At 31.6% G+C, this 18,598-nt stretch overlaps 2 protein-coding genes across 3 annotated transcripts; both read right to left on the bottom strand.

The window, feature by feature from the left end:
* Window positions 1-666: 666 nt before the first annotated feature.
* On the bottom strand, window positions 667-6,946 carry LOC129870221 (polyamine oxidase 2-like). 2 transcript variants are annotated; one of them, XM_055944908.1, is made up of 10 exons: window positions 6,436-6,946; window positions 4,767-4,882; window positions 4,571-4,659; window positions 4,358-4,471; window positions 4,066-4,153; window positions 3,834-3,919; window positions 3,624-3,726; window positions 2,428-2,525; window positions 1,896-2,325; window positions 667-1,276 (listed from the first exon to the last, which is right to left on the bottom strand). In XM_055944908.1, exons 1-10 carry the CDS (start codon window positions 6,473-6,475, stop codon window positions 974-976), a joined length of 1,467 nt encoding a protein of 488 aa, XP_055800883.1. In that variant the 5' UTR covers window positions 6,476-6,946; the 3' UTR covers window positions 667-973. The 2 variants fall into 2 exon arrangements, with proteins under 2 accessions (XP_055800883.1, XP_055800884.1); XM_055944909.1 differs by having other exon boundaries at window positions 4,767-4,822.
* A 3,706-nt stretch (window positions 6,947-10,652) lies between these two features.
* Window positions 10,653-12,953, bottom strand: LOC129871519 (1-aminocyclopropane-1-carboxylate oxidase homolog). The gene is made up of 3 exons (XM_055946450.1): window positions 12,136-12,953; window positions 11,440-11,761; window positions 10,653-11,032 (listed from the first exon to the last, which is right to left on the bottom strand). The coding sequence occupies exons 1-3, from the start codon at window positions 12,651-12,653 to the stop codon at window positions 10,778-10,780; spliced, it is 1,095 nt and encodes a 364-aa protein (XP_055802425.1). The 5' UTR covers window positions 12,654-12,953; the 3' UTR covers window positions 10,653-10,777.
* Between the last annotated feature and the right edge of the window lie 5,645 nt (window positions 12,954-18,598).

Here is an 18,598-nt window from a genome sequence, read left to right as displayed (position 1 = left end):
TTACAAGAAACAACGGATAGCAATAGAAATTGAAGAACAAATAAACTACTTACGACTACTAGTATAGAAGGATAAGCGATACAATGCTCAACTACAAACCTGTTCTAAAAAAGTTGAGGTATTTCGAATTGTTTGTTGACACGGACAAAGTCAGGAAAAACCTCTGAGACCCCTCCGTGACGTGGTCTTAGACTGGTTAATCGCGATGGACCAGTATTTCGAACTAAAAGAGATTTCGAACCCGGATCAGGTACGTTTCATTACCACGAAGTTGAAGAAAACAAAAAAGCAGGTTTATGGTGAGCACATGTACATCCAATACAAAGCGGCCTTTCATTCCCTTGTTTCGTCGTGGCACCCCCTTCCCCCCCCCCCTCCCTCACAAGCACCCCGGCTCGGGGGGACTAGAAAACGCCTTTTGTTTTCCACCCTTTGTCGGCAAGCTTCTACCATGATTATTGTAATCCATAGTTTCCTATCTATGAGAAAAGGTAATGCTTTAAAAGGCAAAAGAATAGTAAGTATTTCTAGTATTTGGTGGTTAAAAGGTCACCAGAAGATCAACAGATTTTACAGCTATATGTTAGTGATGCATCTGCCAAAATGAAATTGCCATGGAAAACATGTACGCGTCATTATGCGAAAATAAGGTAATTCATCAGACAATTTGTCTAAATAAGGTAATTCATCAGATAATTCTTCTTAAACACAACAATTCGCCAAGGTTTTATGAACCAGTATCATCACAAGCTTCAATGCACAGCACTGTATTACAAGAATAATGTCCTCTATTGTCCAATTCACCTGGAAATGCTAATTCTTTGACAAGGAATGGCTACCCAACTTTAGCTGATGCTGAAAACACATTTAGAAATCCTGTGATTTCAACGAGCTAAGTAGCCAGCCAAACTGTGATGGCTCAATCCCATGTCTCGACTAAATTAAAATGTATCCGTGTAAAGGAACCTAAGAGTTACATTCTGGATATCAAAATGGGTATAAGTGTTTCCTCATACATGACTGGCTGGAAAATATCCAACTCTCCATGTCGCTCCAGGACACGCATCCTGCAGTCCTCAGCAGCCAGCAATCCGGTTGAATATGCACCATGTACAGAACCTGGGTAATCAGCACTTGTTGCCTCCCCAGCAAAGAATAGGTTATCTACTGGTATTCTAAGCTTTTCATACAGATCATGGGGCATCCCAACAGTATCATAGCTATATGATCCCAGTGAGTTTATGTCTGTACCCCAGTGAGAAACAAGATACTGAATCTGCATCAGGACCAGGAGAATAAGATAAGAGTTATATATCGTAATTATCATGAAAATATTAGTAAAATTGAAATGGTTTTAACAGGAAAGGATGACTCAAAAACTATAATTGTTTCCTAGAGCAGTGAAAACAAAACTGTAACCCATTGAGTTACTTGAGTTATCACTCAAATGAGCCAAATGCTTTTCTTTGGAAAAGGTCCCACTTATTACCACAGGGTAAGATAAACAATTTGTACTGATCTTGTTTAGATATTGGTGTACGACACAATTTCAAAAAATTTATGCAATTTGATTAAAAAACATCATGTTTGACAAACAAAACTAGTATCCTAAAGAAATAAAGAAACAAAGACAGACAGATCATGTAAAGAACTCTTTAGGCAATTAGTCCGGCTTCTTCCACTTTGAAGTTCGGAGAACAATTAAACTAGAGGAAATTTCCTTAACTGGAACTGTCAGCTACTAACATCTTGATGAAGCGGCAATCAACACACATACCAAAGAGTTTATTAGACGAATGATGCTAAGCAGACAAAACAGAGAATGAAATTTGCAGAGCAACTCAATAAAGTAAAACCCAAGAGAAATGGTAGCAAGAAAGGAAGGTTAGCATTACAGGAGCAGTCGCATTGGGAAGAATCCTCTTAAGTTGAGTAAATGCAAAATTAGCAGCAGCCTCATCAGACAGTTCCCCAATGTCACGGGCCAGTTGCCCAGCAGGCATATAAACAAGGACAGGATGGCCAGTAGCTTTGTGAAGATTAAGAAAATAACTGCACTCATATGAGCTGTCTGCAACTACTCCCAAGAACTCAACATTTGGCCAGAACACGTCTTGAAAGTGCAGAATAATCTTGTTCTCAATTCCTACACCAAGTTCTTTAATGGCAGCCTCTTTCCACTCAGGTAATCTAGGTTCAAACTTGATACAATTTGATTTCAGAACACCAAGAGGAACAGCAATAATGGCAGCATCGGCTACAAAAGTACTCCCATCCTCAACTGTTACCTTCACACCATTATAACGTCTAACAATTTCTGTAACCCTGAGGAATGATTCCAAAAACAAATGAGCAACAACTGCTAGTGTCCCTTGTTTTGGGGTGGGGGGGGGGGGGGAGGGGAGATGTCAGGGAAGTATCCTTTACCTGTGACCTAAGCGAATGTCAAGCCCTTTTGCTAGTGTATTGATGACAGGCTTATATCCCCGGACCATTAGACCATGCCCACCGGGAAGCAATTCTTCCTGTATATCACAATCACAAATCTGTAAGGCAAAACTTTAAACAACATTTCCAAGGTCAATAAACTATACTAACTCTATTTGATGTTTTTCCTGTCAAACTAAACTAATACGAGAGCAATTATTACAATCACATATTTTATACAAGGACATTTTCAGAGCTTCAGACATCTTAGATGATCATTTTGACACAGGTATTAGCTTATTAGGAGATCTAAACTTTCCTGAGCTGATGTAATCCCTTCACATATTCAAACCAGCTACAAGTAGAACTCAAATGTTAAATAAACAATCTATAGATAATCTTTTGCCCTAATTTATGTGACATAATTTGATTAGGCATAAACCTTAATAAAGTAACTTGAAGTAACTTGGCTTATTGTATTAGTAGCAATAGAAGAAAATGCTACAATAGTTGATAAGTTAGTGTTATATGGAAACATCATATCATTGTTTAAATTAGTTTGAATCCTTGAAAGAAGTGATACTCGTATGGAACAGTATTATCTATAAACATGAGTCAGACATCTTAAAAATCCCAACATGACGAGTTTGTGGGATTGAAGGAGGAGTATCTGGAATGAAAGCTTGTGAAAGAAGATAAAACTGGCTAAAGGCACAAAAGTGATGACATAATTCTTCAGAGCTAGTAACCAGCCGAGGACCTGGAACTGCAGATACTGCCTGCGGCTGTTTTTGTACACTGAAATTATTTAATCTCTTGGCCAATCATCTTTCTAACTAGTATCTTTTCCGTGAAAGTTGTATTAAATTTCTATATTGGCAACTTCAATCTCTCAGCCAAGTATCCTGCTCACCAACATTATTTGTATCTCTATATTGTCAAAAGTTTTTTTTTCTCATTCCCAAGGTATCTTTACTTATGAGTAATTAGATCTATACCAGACAAATGACACAGATCCCATTTGGTAACAGGAAAGACAGAATGAGATTCTCTTTCTGAACAATCTGTCATTTCAGTTGAATACTATGGTGAGACCCAGAAACATTCCAAATGTCTCTGGAAGACAATAGTCAACGAGAAGATAAGCATTCCTCCAACAAGTAAGCTCTGAAAAAAGAGAGTCAAAGGAAATTAACCTGGTCCCAACACTTGAGTGATATGGTATCCGCATCCGCAGCAAACCAGCCTTCCATTCTGCATAGGTACCACTGCAGCACCTTATGACCAAGGCCATTCAACCTGTATTAACAGTTTTTCTCTTAGTGAAAAATTTATTCACTTTTTTCCTCTTTAATTGATATGGGGAGAGGTGGTCAATATGTTGGAAAAACAGAATTAAGTAGGACCTTAAATCGGGTCTCCTTTCAAAAACCATTGATATAGCACGACCGATAGACATGTCTTCACTGTGTTCTTGCCTAATTTGATCAGTCTGCAGCCAAAGCAAGTCAGCTTATAGTCAGAAAATGTCCAAATACTACATACTTCAAATACGGATCCTTTCCTCACAGAAAGAATCAGATATTTCACAAAGATGATTCATAGAGATAAAGGTGGGTATAGAAAGGGAAAACATGCCTCCTTCAAAATGCTCTCAAAAATCTCGCCAACCTTTGAGACTAAGTCCTGGGGAACTTGATTACCCTCCATGTCAAAAAGTCCATAACTGGAGAATCAAAAGACAAGTTAGTTAATTCTCTTACATGCTTAGAAAGGTAACTATAGAGAACTAGCAATCTCTAATTTTTCCAGAATTCCACATAATGACATGCAGAAGCATATAAACTTGATATGTAAGTTTTTATGCATTAATGTGATGCATTTTTAGGAAGTGGACATGTGATAGGTAAGGAAAGCTCAGAATACAAACCTTTCCAGATCATGGTCGTACAAAACTGAATTGTCACCACTTGTACGATAGAGAGGCAGTCCTAGTTTTCCAATAAGAGGTGCCAAAGGATTCTCGTTGCCGACGCCATGCAACCTAAACCAGTTAAAACTTCATTATCCATAGGAAGAAAAACAAACTGTTTACTGTATAATAAACAAACAAGTGATGTTCCAAAAAGCAAAAATTCGCTACCATGATGCACCCAAGTCAACAGGAAAACCAAAAGAATAATCAGTGTGAACTCGGCCTCCAATTCTATCTCGTGATTCTAGCACAACCACCTGCAAGAAAATATTAAATTGATGAAATATTTCCACCGTCACCATTACAGCAAGTAAAAAGTTATAAGATGGTCATATTTCTACTAATACATATTTCCAGGGCATACCTGAAATGATGCATCATAAAGTGTCCGAGCAGCTGCGAGGCCTGCAAATCCACCACCTATTACAATGACAGATGGTGAAGCCACATTCCTCCGTCCAACATTTGAGAAGCAAGGAGCTAGGGAGAAAACAACAACTCACTGGTAAAGTTTTTAACTTGAAAAAATTGATAAACATCCATAATGTTAGAGACAGAAATGTCCAAAATCATGTCTGAAGTGATCATATAGACAGCCAAATCGTAAGGTGACAAAATTTTGTATTAGTATAGGCAAAATACAAAATGGCCTAATGGCTTGCTTTTATTAGCTCGCTCTATTTTTTTCTTCATGTGCTTCTGATTCCAAACACATGAAAGCACTGTAATTATCATTTATTGGGTGTCTTGTCCCTTGTTCAAATTATACTCAAGAACTCAGTTATACTAAAATTAGCAAATCGATAAGCAGGATAGCGGGTTATTCTGGAAATGAAAAAGAACAAAACGCCTACTAAATGGCGGCTAACCAGTAAAAGTTTTATTGATATGTTACCACTTACCAGCATACAAAATCTATTAGTAACCCGTTATTATTCTTGATATAAAAGGATGAAAAATATGAACTGTCACACTGACAGAAAACCATTTAAAAAGCATATTCCGTACAAGTTTAAAACTTCAGAGTAATTCTTATAATACCAAATTGCTGTTTACTGACATGTTCCGGAAATTCTACTAATAACCTGTTATTGATATAGAGGACGAAAACAGGTAACACCACAGCCTGTTGAAAAAGCATATTCCTTGAAAGTTGAAAATTTTAATAAGTCTTATCTTTTTAATAATAAAATAAACCAAATGTCTACATTCAGATGCTGCAGTATACACATTTAATATGAACAACATAAATCAAACATCAATCACCTTAATTCATCTCAAATAACTACAAATTTAATTGTTCATACAAACTAACCAAACTGAATTAAGTATAAGCAAAAAAAAAAAAACGGATCTAGAATGCAGAATCTGTAGGTTCAAAGTAGGTGCAGCCTTTTTTATATATACAATTTTTAAAATTTTACATCTCTATACTGCAGCCCCGTTGTATACACTACCCTCTCCAGACCCTCCTCAAACCCCACTTATGCGACTACACTGGGTATGTTGTTTTGTTGTATTACGTAGTCGGAAGGTAGAGGTAAGGTTACCTACACACTACCCTCCCATACCCCACATGTGGGATTAGGGTATGTTGTTGTTGTTGCTATTGTATAGTGTTGCCTAAAAAGGTAGGGAAAAGTTGCAACACCCTAAACTACTCAGACTCCACGTGTGGGACTACACTGGGTATATTTTTTGTTGCTGTGTAGTGTAGCCCAAAATGGTAGGGGCAAAGTTGCTACATGCTACCTTCCTCAAACCCGACTGCACTGGGTATGTTGTTCTCTTGTATTTTGTAGTGCAGAAGGTAGAGGTAAAAGTTGTCATACACTATCCTCCCCATACCCCACTCGCGGGAATACACCCCAAACTTATCCAGATACACTGTCCTCTTCCGACCCTACTTGTCGGACTATACATTGGGTATTGTTGTCGGTAGCCGGGTCATGGGTCAAAATTGGTGGGTTCTGTTAAAACCATTAAAAAAATAAATCTATATTGATCAAAATTAAAACTTTATGAAAACAAACCTCTTTGGACCTGGCGATTACTCTTGTTTTGAGAATCCATAGCTAAAATGCGATGATTGACAATCAGCCCAATAAAAAAATAATCGAAATTAATGAAATTAAGTAAGATTTATCGTTAATAATCTTAATCTTAATAACAATCTCAGTATTAACGAGTTAATACTACAATTATTACTCGTAAAATTGAAATTAGAATCAGAAAAAGCGAAAATCTGAGGGGAAAAATGTAGAATAAAAATTAAAAAGCAAGTAATGAATAGATTTGAATTTGAAGAGAAACCCAGCTTGATCAATACACACATGCGTATTTCAAATCAACCCAGATGAACAAAAACAGCAAAAATAGTCAATTTTTTTTTTAAAAATAAATTCTCTCTCCTGATCAGAAATTCTTGAATGGATTGTTAGATCGGAGAGAGAATTTGGAATTTTTGAGAGATGAATTGGGAATGAGAAAAAAATCAAGAAAAAGAGATGTGCTTTTTTGGAGTTTTGGTTATGGAGGTTAGAATTTGGTTTAACTAATAACTACGTGTGGGGAAGAGGAAGTGGGCAGGAATATTCCAAGTATTAATTAATTATTATATAATATTTTTTGATACGTTTATATAAAAATTAGATATTTCGAGTTTGAATCTTCAGAAAGAAGTTTAATGAGAAAGTTTAAAAATTCAGTGAGTATATGAATTAGTCGAGAATAAATAATAACATACTTAGTGTGAATTCCATCAGTGGGGTTTGCGAGGATAGAGTGTATGCAAACCTTACTACTATGTCGTAGAGGAAGAATGTTTTCGAAAAAATTTCAGCTCAAGTATGACAAATTCAAGTATAAAAAAGAGAACACAATCAAGAAAACATAGCAACTAATAAGAGAAAAAAAGAAATAATAGACGGTGATAGATATCAAAAGCAAGACCTATAATACTACTACTAGTATAATGACAAACTCTAACAAGTCTAAAACCTCGAAAAGCAAAGTAACACTCTACTACATACTAACTTTCTATCCTAGTACCCGTCATACACACCTTCATATCAAAAGTTATGTCTTTAGTAATCTGAAGTTGTGTCATGTAATGTTTAATCGTTTCTTCTTAATTATTATTTCTTCACTCAATCTCTACCTTTCGTCGTACCTACTACAACCAATCTCTCACACCTTTTCTCGCTAGAGAATTTGCGCATGTCCTCCTCACATGTTCAAATTATCTCAATCTCGCTTCTCTTATCTTATCCACCACGAAGGTTATGTTAGTAAACTGTATTGGAAAATATTAAAACAGTAACAAAAACTAAAAGTAATAAAACACAGAATCTGGAAATTAATTCAAGAACAAAATCGAGCCCACTGACTGCACAGTGTGTCCTTAAGGAAATTATTCTCCTCAAAGTACCCGAGGTTTTGGAATCTCCGTAGCCGTAGCCGTAGCCGTAGCCGAAGCCGAGCCGAGCGAGCGACGACGACGCGAGGGGAGACCCTCTTCTTGACCCTTTAGCAACATGAAGGAGTGCTTCTACTTTTAAGTAGGAGACTTTTCATTTCCACCACCTATGTGGGACCAAAGCTTATTTAATAAAGCAAGAGAGAACATATCATTTCCTCTCCTCTTCTTTTTCCCTCAATTTCTCATTCAACCTATCAATTAAACCCAACAGGTTACTCTCACCTTATTCCGAATATCCTCGTTCCTAATATTATCGCTCTTTGTATGCTCATACAATCCATCTCAACATCCTCATTTTCGCAACATGCATCTTCAAAATATGAGAGTTCTTGACTAGTAAATACTTTTCCCCATGCAACAAAGACGGTCTTATCTTAAAGTTTGGTGTACCCTCTTTATCACATAAGACTCCGGATGCAAGCTTTCACTTCATCCGCATCAATATGATGTGTGATATCATAGTCGATGTCCCCACTTTCCTAAATTATAGGTCCAAGATATTTGAAGCCATCTCTCTTGGGTATGACCTGTGTGTCAAGCCTCATTTTTGTTCCTGCTTCTGATAGGACATCACTGAATTTACACTCTAAATCTTCTATTTTAATCCTGTTTAACCTAAACCCTATTAATATTTTTCTATATCGTTTTAATTCTATTGAATATTTTTTTTGACAAATTTTTTAATATAACATGATTAAAATTACAAGATTATAAGATATTTTGATGCATTTAACATATCTTTGATTCAAAATAAAATAAACAAATTGAAACGAAAAAAATATATTTTTCTAATATTTTATTTTTTAAAATTTATAATAACTAAATTAAGATATTTTAACAATAAAAATTAAAATATAAAATAACCTATGTTCGAATTCACCATATTTTATTTTTTAAAAAAGATATTTTGACTCTTGAACCATGCCAATTAAGGTGGAACAGAGGGAAGTTATGCATCTTGACCAATAAGGTGCATGTTACTGGTTTAGTTCTTGTCTGGTAGTTATGTTATTAAATTCTTTAAAAATGATGTTATATTCCTAGCGAATTCTTAAAATAAAAAAAAAAAGCTTTAGAATATACGACACATACCTAACAATATTAGAAAAAAGAGTCTTAGCAATATAATAGGCATTTAGCTATAAAAACAAAAAAATATTTATTTCGTATTGAAATAAAATTTTAATTTATTATTTATTATTAGATTCACTTTATTTAAAGTTTTTAAAGCTGAAGTTATATTTGATTATATTTTTTATAATAAACATTTAAAATTTAAATATTTTTTTAAATACGAAATATAATTTAAACGAGGTCATTTTATACAAAATAAATTTTTTAGGATAAATTTGAAAAAAAAAAATTAAAAAGTGAAAATATGATTTTGAATGTTTTCCAACTTATCTCCGACACTATTTACCGACAAGAAAAACTTCTTCTATTATAATATTTTTGACGAGTTCAAATACGATTTAAAAATATATGTGAAATTTTATAGTCAAATACTGATTTTTAAAATTAAAAAAATCTAAAAAATTAAAAAAATTATCAGTAGCGTTTAATCTATAATCTGATTATAGAAAAAAATAGATAAAATATTCATTGAATCAATACTGCCTTATGGAGTTAGGCTACCTAAAGAACATCCCACAAACATTTTTTCCTAATCCCCCCTTCAATGTGAATTCTCATGAATTTTAGGACCGTTTAGAGGAAGTTTGAGTTAATTGAAAATGATTTTTTTTTGTTTGCAATATATAAATAATGTATATAAATCTTTGATGCATAATTCTATATGATTATACATTATTTATATAATATTGATATGTTACATATGCATATAATTATTTTATTAAAAATAACTTTTGTTGTAGGTACGTATTTTGATAAATAATTCCTGATAATATAATAAACTTTGGTCTTTTCTCTATTATTGTGTAGGGACCATGGGATTGTCCTCTTGAGATATTTTCTATTAGTATCTCTGTCATTAATTAATGAAGAAAATATAATAACCACAAAAAAGAAAAAAAGATATTGTCTAAGCTGATTTGGAATACTCTTAACAAGACAAATTATTGAGGATCTGTTTAAATGCTAAGCATATTTGGGTGAGAGTAATATTAAGATGAGTGATCTCTTATTTCTCTTTTATAAAAAAAAAAGAAAGAAAAGAAGGAAAATAATTTATTCAAATGCTAATTATATATGATGATTAATATATAGTGTAGGGATTATTTTTATATAATAATTTTTATTTTTAATTTTATCTTTTCCTTGAAGACTTCGGAAAAACGAGTTTTTTAAAAGGGCATTTCTGTCATTTGATTGTTTTACCCAAAGATTTGCTTATCTCTTGATTGTTATCACATATTGAATAAAAAAACGCATTCCGGTGCACTAAAGCTCTCGCTATATGCAGGGTCCGGGGAAGGACCGACCAAAAGGGTCTATTGTACGCAACCTTACCTTACATTTCTGCCAGAGACTGTTTCCAAGGCTTGAACCCGTGACCTCCTGGTCACATGACAACAACTTTACCAGTTATCACATATTGAATGTGATATAAAAATAATATCAAAAGCATAAAATTTTAACAAACAACAACAACAACTCAGTGAAATCACACAACGTGAGGTCTGGGGAGGATAAAGTGTACGCAGACCTTACTCCTACCAAGGTAGGACGACTATTTTCGGGAGACCTTCAACTCAAAAAAAACATAAAAAGAGGTCAAATAATAAAATTTTAACAAACACATAATAAATAATCTCATATTTTATTCAGAATTTATTATCCTTATTTCTTATACCAAACGATTACAAAAGTACAAATGTAAGATAATTTTCTTGGTACAGACAAAAAAAAAACATTATTTCAACTCCATATAAAGTTTATATTATTTTGTAGTGAGATAAATTAGAATTGCCATCAAGTCCTTTCTTGTTGGAATATTCAAAGAAGTCCTTCATTGTTGTTGCTCTATACTTTGGAGGATTGTCTTTTGATAATAACTCCTCAATTGGTCCATAAATTCTGGAAGTTGCAAATGGCCCTGTGCTGAAGAAACTTGCTATTGATATTCTTGGACCAATTTTATTTGCCAATACTCTATGCTCTATGCTTTTGTATTTGTCATTCGATATAAGCTGAAAAATCAAAAGTTAAACAAAACTTTATAAGTTGATAGCGACTTTTTAAATTTTATTTCAAGAAAATTTATATTAATTCTATGAATTTCATCGATGACCATTCGATTTTTTGTTCATTGTACCAAAATTGCGATGGAAAAATCACTCAATTAAGTTTATAGTAGCAATCTGCAATCAAACAGGGTCCTTGGAAGGGATGCACCCTTAAAGGAGTGTAGTGTAAATTATATTGTTCGGACTCTATTCGATCCTTAAGAAAATATATTATTTTTGGAGAATCAGACACACACGTGATAATATTTTTGAAAAGTTTGAGCATTATAGAATGATTTATCCAACCTTTTGATTTTATGATTCGAATCCTTAACTTAGTTAGACAAAGACAATTTATTGCTCGAATATACCTGAAGAATGTCACCAATATTGATAACTACAGCTCCATGAGTAGGAGGAACATCAACCCATTGATTGTTGTGAAAAACTTGAAGTCCACCAATATCATCTTGCAAAAGCACTGTGAAAAAATCATTGTCAGCATGTCTACTTGTGCCTATTGCAAGCTGTGGTTGTGGGCATTTAGGATAGTAATTGCACAAAATGCCTAGCCCCTCAGCACATCCCATTTCTTTGAGATGGTTTGGTTTGAGACCAAGTCCCTCTGATAATAATTCAAGCAATGTGTATCCCAATTTCATCACATGATTTGAGTATTCAATTGTAATTTCCCTACAAGAATGTAAAGTTATACCGTCAAATCTTTCTATAACAACATCGTTTGTCTAGATAATATTTGACTGTTATAGCAAAAATGATGTTATAGAGAACATATAATATAACATGTTTCTTAAAAGATATTTCAAGTCAATACTGAATAAATAAAAAGAAATGATTTAAAGTAACATGTTAATCTATGATCTACAAATAAGAAATAAAAGCGTCTAGTCGATTAACAATTATTAGGCGGAGAAGAAGTCAAAGGCAAGTTTCTGTCAATGCTTTGGCCTTTCCAATAAAAAGGCATATAACTAACATTCTCGGTAAGTGTAATTTTTTTTTGGTTGTCAGTATATATAAGTTAAATTTCTTCGAAAAAAAAAAACCTGCACGTCTCGGGTATTTCCTCGGGATTAGCAGGATTAGGAGCCATGACAGAGTATAGTGAATCTCTCCAATTTGCTGCAAGAGATTTCTCACTAAACAGATCAAAATTGCAATTGTACATAACTTTCCTCGCAACATCTCGACTATAGTATGGTTTTTTAACGTCGATATCTTGCTCGTGAAAACGTCGTGCCCCACGCAACATTTCGTCTAGGACGGGCATTGGAATACCATGATTGATCACTTGGAAGAAACCCCATGTCTCTGAGGCTTCTTGAATTTGTTTCACTATTTCTTTCTTGTTAATGTTGATGTTTTGGAGGTCAATTAAAGGGAAATTGGAATGTGTTATTTTGGGATTTGAGGTTTTTCTTTCTAAGATTTCTGGATGGATGAATATTTGCGGTACTTTAGTAATTCCACCATCAATAAGTCCTTTCACACCTGCTTTTGTGTCATCAAATGCTTTTAATTCACTCTGTTTGTCATAATTTTGTTGTGTATTGCAGGCTTCCATTAGGTTTATTGGATACTTAATTAAGTACCTCGAAGTCGTTCGTACGAGGTGGGATGATTGAAATCTCTTTATTTATAATAATTAGAGATTTTGACTTCGAGCCCTTAAACCTTTAGAAAAAGCAAAAATAAGTGTATCACTTGAGTAGTAACCAAAAAACTTAACTTTGAGCTCTCGACCAAGCCGTTAGGAGAGCACAAACAAATATTTCAATGAAGATGTACCAAAAAGGTAAATAAAAAGATATGAAACAAAAATTTTGTTTTGATTTTTAGAAGGAGAGATAGAGATGATTTAGATTTTATTTTAGTATCAACATATTATAGTGACAATTTTTCTTGTGGAGCAAGTATGGTCCTTTTAAAAAATTGGTAAAGCACAACATGTGAGGGACCATGGAGTTGGTGGTACTTGGACACCAAGTATGGTCCTAGTCCAAAGTCCTCAGTTTTAATTTTTAATAATACTGATTTTATTATGCGCTTTTGTGCGTGTACCTCGTATTAATAATACATAGGCCCACCTTATTCAGGCAATTATCAGTCGACGGTAGTTTGGATTGTGATCTTTGCTGATAGTTTAAATAGCAAAAAAGAATAACTAATAATTGGGTATAAAATTTTAAAAAAAACAATTATTTAATTTAGATATGTTTATGATGATTAAGTCTTGATAAATAGTGCTTTCTCCATGAATAAGGTTCACGAATTCGAATTAATCAAATTGCGAGTATTGAACTTCTTTCCTCTTTCTTTTTAATAATATAATACTATGGTCAACTAGTACATGACTAGGCAACCAAATCAAAGCATGTCACATGATAACATGGCTATTAATGCAGATTCATCACAAATATATGAATCTGCAACACTAATGCACATCCCATGAAATCTGCCTTACAAAAAAGTTTTTTTTGACAGTAAGATTTTATTATATTCTGATATCTTTGATAATTAAAATATTGATATTTTTTGTAAAATACATATTAATGAAATATTATAGGTAAATAACACTATAATATTAGTTGCATTGTCCAATTTTTTTTTCCCTATTTGATATTGAGTCATTGCGGATATTATTATTACCTTCTTTATTTATTGAGGATAGATAAACTATATAAGAAAGAAAATTTTCTTTTGTTTTATTTTATAAGATGGAATTTACCTGGATGTTGAATTTGAATAAGAAAGAAAGTAATTTTTTCACATGCCAAAATTATCATAGTACTTGTGATTGTAAATACACCATATGTTATTAAGGGTAAAACTAAATGGTTAAAATTTTTAAAAATTCTAAAATAAAAATATGTCATTTTTTGAGAACATAATAAAAAGAAAAAAAGTTATATAAAAGGGAACATTATTTTTTTCCCATCTTTGGTTATCTTATTTTAGAGCCATTGATTTGTATAAATGGTTACCCTTTAATTAAGGGACTGTTTGCTAAGAGAAACTCACAAAGTGTAACTAACTTCTTTTATATGTATGTCAGCAACGTTAATTTCATCTTCATCAATATATATAATTTATATGTTCTTTTACTTTTTAAATTGAATTACATATTTGATTTTTGGTAAATTCATAGATTTTTAGAGTTAAAAAAAGAGATGGCACAAATGGTAAAACCAACTGAAAAGTTACCACAATATGATCAAGACATGCAAGATATTCATGTAAATAAAACACAAGTAAGATTCATTTTATGGAATTATTGTTCAACTTCACTTGTGAAATTACACTGAATCTGTTATATTTTTAAGATTTCAAATTCACATCTAATTAAAGAGATTTGCATGTAGATATCTTTTGAATGATCCGATAAAGTAAAAACAAATTATAATGCGGTGTATGTTACTTAAACTTGTTCTGATTTATTATGTGCAATTTTACATATATTTCTTAAACAAGCTTTTCTTATGACTTTAAATTTGTGATTTTCGAATCACATGCCAATAATTATTTTTACGGTAAAATTTTTTTACACCATCAGATCTTTTTTGCCTTGTTGTTGTTGTAGTAGGTCATCTGTTTTATTTTCAATATTACAATTCCATATATTAAGGAGACTTACCTGTTCTATTCTTTAGATGATCCGGTGGTGTAAATTTTTTGAATTTTTCGTATGCAATTTCACCTTATATATCTGAAAGAGGTTTTTGTTATGGCTTTAGATTCATGATTTTTGAAGCACATGGAAATACAATAACTTTTACTGTTGCGTCGAAATGTACTTGTGCATATTCTTTTGATGATTCGATGGTGGTGTAGATTTTTCGAGTTTATCGTATGCAATTTTACCTTATATATCTTAAACAAATTTTATTTATATATCTTTAAAATTTGTGATGTTTGATTAATTCATGCGACGGTATGTTAACTTTTATTGTTGCGCTAAGGGCTATGTTCAACTTGAACAAATGTAAGTATTTCCTAATTATTATTTTTATATATATTTCTTCTTATTATTATTATATAACAGGATGGTCAGATAAATCATGATCAGCTATGTGATTACCTGCATGATCAGCAGCTGCAGCCCCAAGATGGAGCCCAACTTGAAGGCAAAATTGTTGCACTTTCCTTGTCACCAAGACATGCCCAAAACCATGTCATGCACAAGTGATATATTATTTTGAGTGTCGATTTTTCAGATGGTCATTTAAATAATAATTATTTATTTTAAAAATTATTTTTAATTTTAATTTTTTTAACAAAATAATAATTTTATAAAATATAGGCATAATATATAATATGACCCTTAACTTAATTTTATTTGGCAATTATGATTTCTAACTTTGTTAATGCACAAGTACACATTTTAACTATTCAAAACTTAAATAAATAGACACATTCGTCCTACATGGCAGTTTTGTGTGCTACGTTTTAAGTGTCTACTTGTGTGTACCCAAAGTTGGAGGGCATACATATGAAATAAAGCAAGTTAAAGGGCCTATTTATGTATTATGCCAAAAATATATAATAACTATCAGTTAATCAGTGACCATTTGAGAAAATCAAACTCAAAATAAAATAGAAATTTTTTTTAAAAAGTGAAAATATTAATTTTCACCTAGAGTTAATTAAGTATCTTGTTCGAATCAAAATATATTAGGGTAATTAGTATGCTTACTGCAATAGTGTTTGCAAGATTTCGCTAAGCAGTGTTTGTCTATTATCATAATTTGTACGTGACTTTCAGGTTTATGGTGACTTTAAGGTATTAAGTACTATATATATATTTATATATATATATATATATATATTTTTTTTTATATATATTTTTTATATTTACTCAATGTTCTTTTCAAGTGGTGTTGGCATATTGTGTATCCATAGTAATTTTATAAAGAAATTATTTACATGTATATAGAAGGAAAATTTTGACAAAGTGATTTTGACGTTGATGACATTTTTAATGAAAAGTATCCGTCACGGTTTTGATTAATTTAAATTTGGTGTCGTGTAAGGTTTATTAAAAGGGAAGTACATTTTATAAGATTTTTTCTATTTTTAAAATTTAAATCCTAAATTACTAATTAAAAATGAAAGAATTCTATCTATTTCACCACAAATTCATGATGAGGTAACGGATTTCGTATGAACTTATTTGGTATTATCAGCTCTCTCTAGTTTTTTTTTTTTTTTAAATATTCGATTTTTGAAATTTACTGTCTCAATTAATTTTAGATTTGTTCTAAATAGATTCACTAAATGCAAGGATGGAGCTAAAGGTTCATCTGAATCCTCTACGTTGAAAAATTAAACTTTATATAAAAGGTTAAAAATATATTTTTTATATAGAAATAGTAGATGTTAAATCTTTTTAGCTTTTTCGTACATTTTCATGTATATTTTAAATTGCTTTGATGAAAATTTTGACTTCGTCATTGACTAAGGAAAAGGGTAACACAACGAGTTCTCCATTCCAAAATTTTAAATCCAAAACTCTTGTCTAGTGATAGAGGGATTCCAACCATTTTGTGCACTCGACTTGGTCATAACCAACTCTCAACATCAAGAAAAAGATAGAAAATAAATGATAGGGTCGCTTGGTACGAGGGATGAGATAAGTAAGATATTTTATGAGATTATTTTATTCACTTTTTATATGAGATAAAATAATTTTAAAATTAGCTAATACCTTAAATCAAAAATAAAAAAAGTTAATCCTAATTTACATTCCAAAATTATTATCCTTATCCTACCTACCAAACGACTCTAAATCATAAGTACTTGTGCATAGACATGATTGGTCACAGAGGATTCACCTTATTTGGCTTATTTTGACACATTATGAGAAATATCAAAGGAATTTGCCATGTTGGTAGTATTTTTAAAGCTAGTGATGCATATATTTTTCTACTCATGTTGCAACTTGAGTGGACTCTATATATGCTAAAGAGAGTGAATATTGGTACAAAAAAATTATTATCTGACATAATATATAAATATGTTTTTTAATTTTGTCTTAACTGATATTTATGCCTTTTAATTTTAGATATGCACAAATAAGCACTTAAACTTATTAATTTTAACTAACCAAGAATTTTTTTTAATTCTTTACATACCCTTATCATTAAATAACTATATAAAGTACTACTAGTCAAATAGAAATTTCCAAAAGCATAAGCAATATATTACCTAAATGAATACAATTGATCGTTTCCATTATGTTATGTTCCTTTTTATTTTACTTGACCTCTGTATCAAATATAATTTATTTATTTTTACTTGTCTATTTTAACCAATTAAGAGAGTTATTACTTTTTCTCCATATTATTCTTAATATTAAATAACTACATAAAATAGAAATAAGCAAAATTAGGGTTTCAAGCGCAATATTAATAATGTTAATTTAGTAAAATACACCCATAATTAAAAGAAAAATTAAAGGTCGTGTCACGTTAACATGAGCCAAGTAAAATAAAATATAGCGAGTATTGAGGTAAGGTCGAGAACATCTTGCATTTTTGCCTTCTGTCTGATGGAATTGGCAATTGGTAATGTGAATATGTGATAATAACCAACATAATTCACTACCTTCAACCGAACGTGATTTTATTGAGTACGAAGTTTAAAAAATAAAAAAAAATTGAAATTTATAATCTAAAATATGTCATAATCAAATATTTGTAGGGAGAAACATTTTGGATAAATACTTGTATAAATTATAATTGTTGGGTGTACGAACAAATTCTCAATTGGGTGTTAGCAACATATAGTGACAACTAATATTACTTTAGTCTTATATAACAATTCTTGTTGGAAATAATGAACTTTTTTTAAGAAAATAAATATTGTCTCATGTTTACACTTTGGATAACTATTCCTTTGAGAAGTAAAATGGAATACTCCATATTAGTTGTTCACATTACTAAAATTGTCGTTCCAAATTACTTATCTATTTATAAAATCAAGATAAAATTAACTATGTGTTTTTTTTTCATTTTATCCTTCAAATTAACTTTTGTAAAGTGTAAACAAGTTTGTAAAGTTTCAAAAAAATTTCTTAGAGCCTGTTTGGATTGGCTTATTTTAAGTGTTTTTAAGCCAAAACAATTTTTAAGCACTTTTGGAGTGTTTGAATAAATAAAAAAGTACTTATAAACACTTAGTTTTTAGCTAGAATGGTAAAATTAAGTCAAAAATCATAGTTAGAATTTCTAACTTTATGGCTTTTGACTTATAAGTCAAAAGTCAATCCAAAGAGTCTCTCAATGCATAAATAAATAAAATTACTCTTCTCATTTATGATTTCTTAAAGAACTTGTAAAAGAGAAAGTAGAGAACTAACATAACACGGGAAGAAGTACATCTTACGAAAATCAAGTGAATTGTTGAATGACTAATGATACACAAGAATATGTTTTAAAAAAACAAACAATAACTTGCCAAAAGATTTTACAGTTATATATAAACCTAACAAACTGTCAACTATGATATCAT

Source organism: Solanum dulcamara, chromosome 10, assembly GCF_947179165.1.
Source record: "Solanum dulcamara chromosome 10, daSolDulc1.2, whole genome shotgun sequence".
Taxonomy (NCBI): domain Eukaryota; kingdom Viridiplantae; phylum Streptophyta; class Magnoliopsida; order Solanales; family Solanaceae; genus Solanum; species Solanum dulcamara.
The sequence above is the reverse complement of the archived record's forward strand: the minus strand, read 5'-3'. Positions and strand labels throughout refer to the sequence as shown.

What these genes read in the sequence shown, in the direction of transcription:
- LOC129870221 (XM_055944908.1), bottom strand. Translation starts at nt 6,475, where the DNA reads ATGGATTCTCAAAACAAGAGTAATCGCCAGGTCCAAAGAG. An exon ending in GTTGACTTGGGTGCATCATG is followed by an intron (nt 4,472 to 4,570) that starts GTAGCGAATTTT and finishes TAACTGGTTTAG; the next exon opens with GTTGCATGGCGTCGGCAACG. An exon ending in TACGACCATGATCTGGAAAG is followed by an intron (nt 4,154 to 4,357) that starts GTTTGTATTCTG and finishes TTGATTCTCCAG; the next exon opens with TTATGGACTTTTTGACATGG.
- LOC129871519 (XM_055946450.1), bottom strand. Translation starts at nt 12,653, where the DNA reads ATGGAAGCCTGCAATACACAACAAAATTATGACAAACAGAGTGAATTA. An exon ending in GAAATACCCGAGACGTGCAG is followed by an intron (nt 11,762 to 12,135) that starts GTTTTTTTTTTT and finishes ACATTCTTGTAG; the next exon opens with GGAAATTACAATTGAATACT. An exon ending in ATATTGGTGACATTCTTCAG is followed by an intron (nt 11,033 to 11,439) that starts GTATATTCGAGC and finishes TTGATTTTTCAG; the next exon opens with CTTATATCGAATGACAAATA.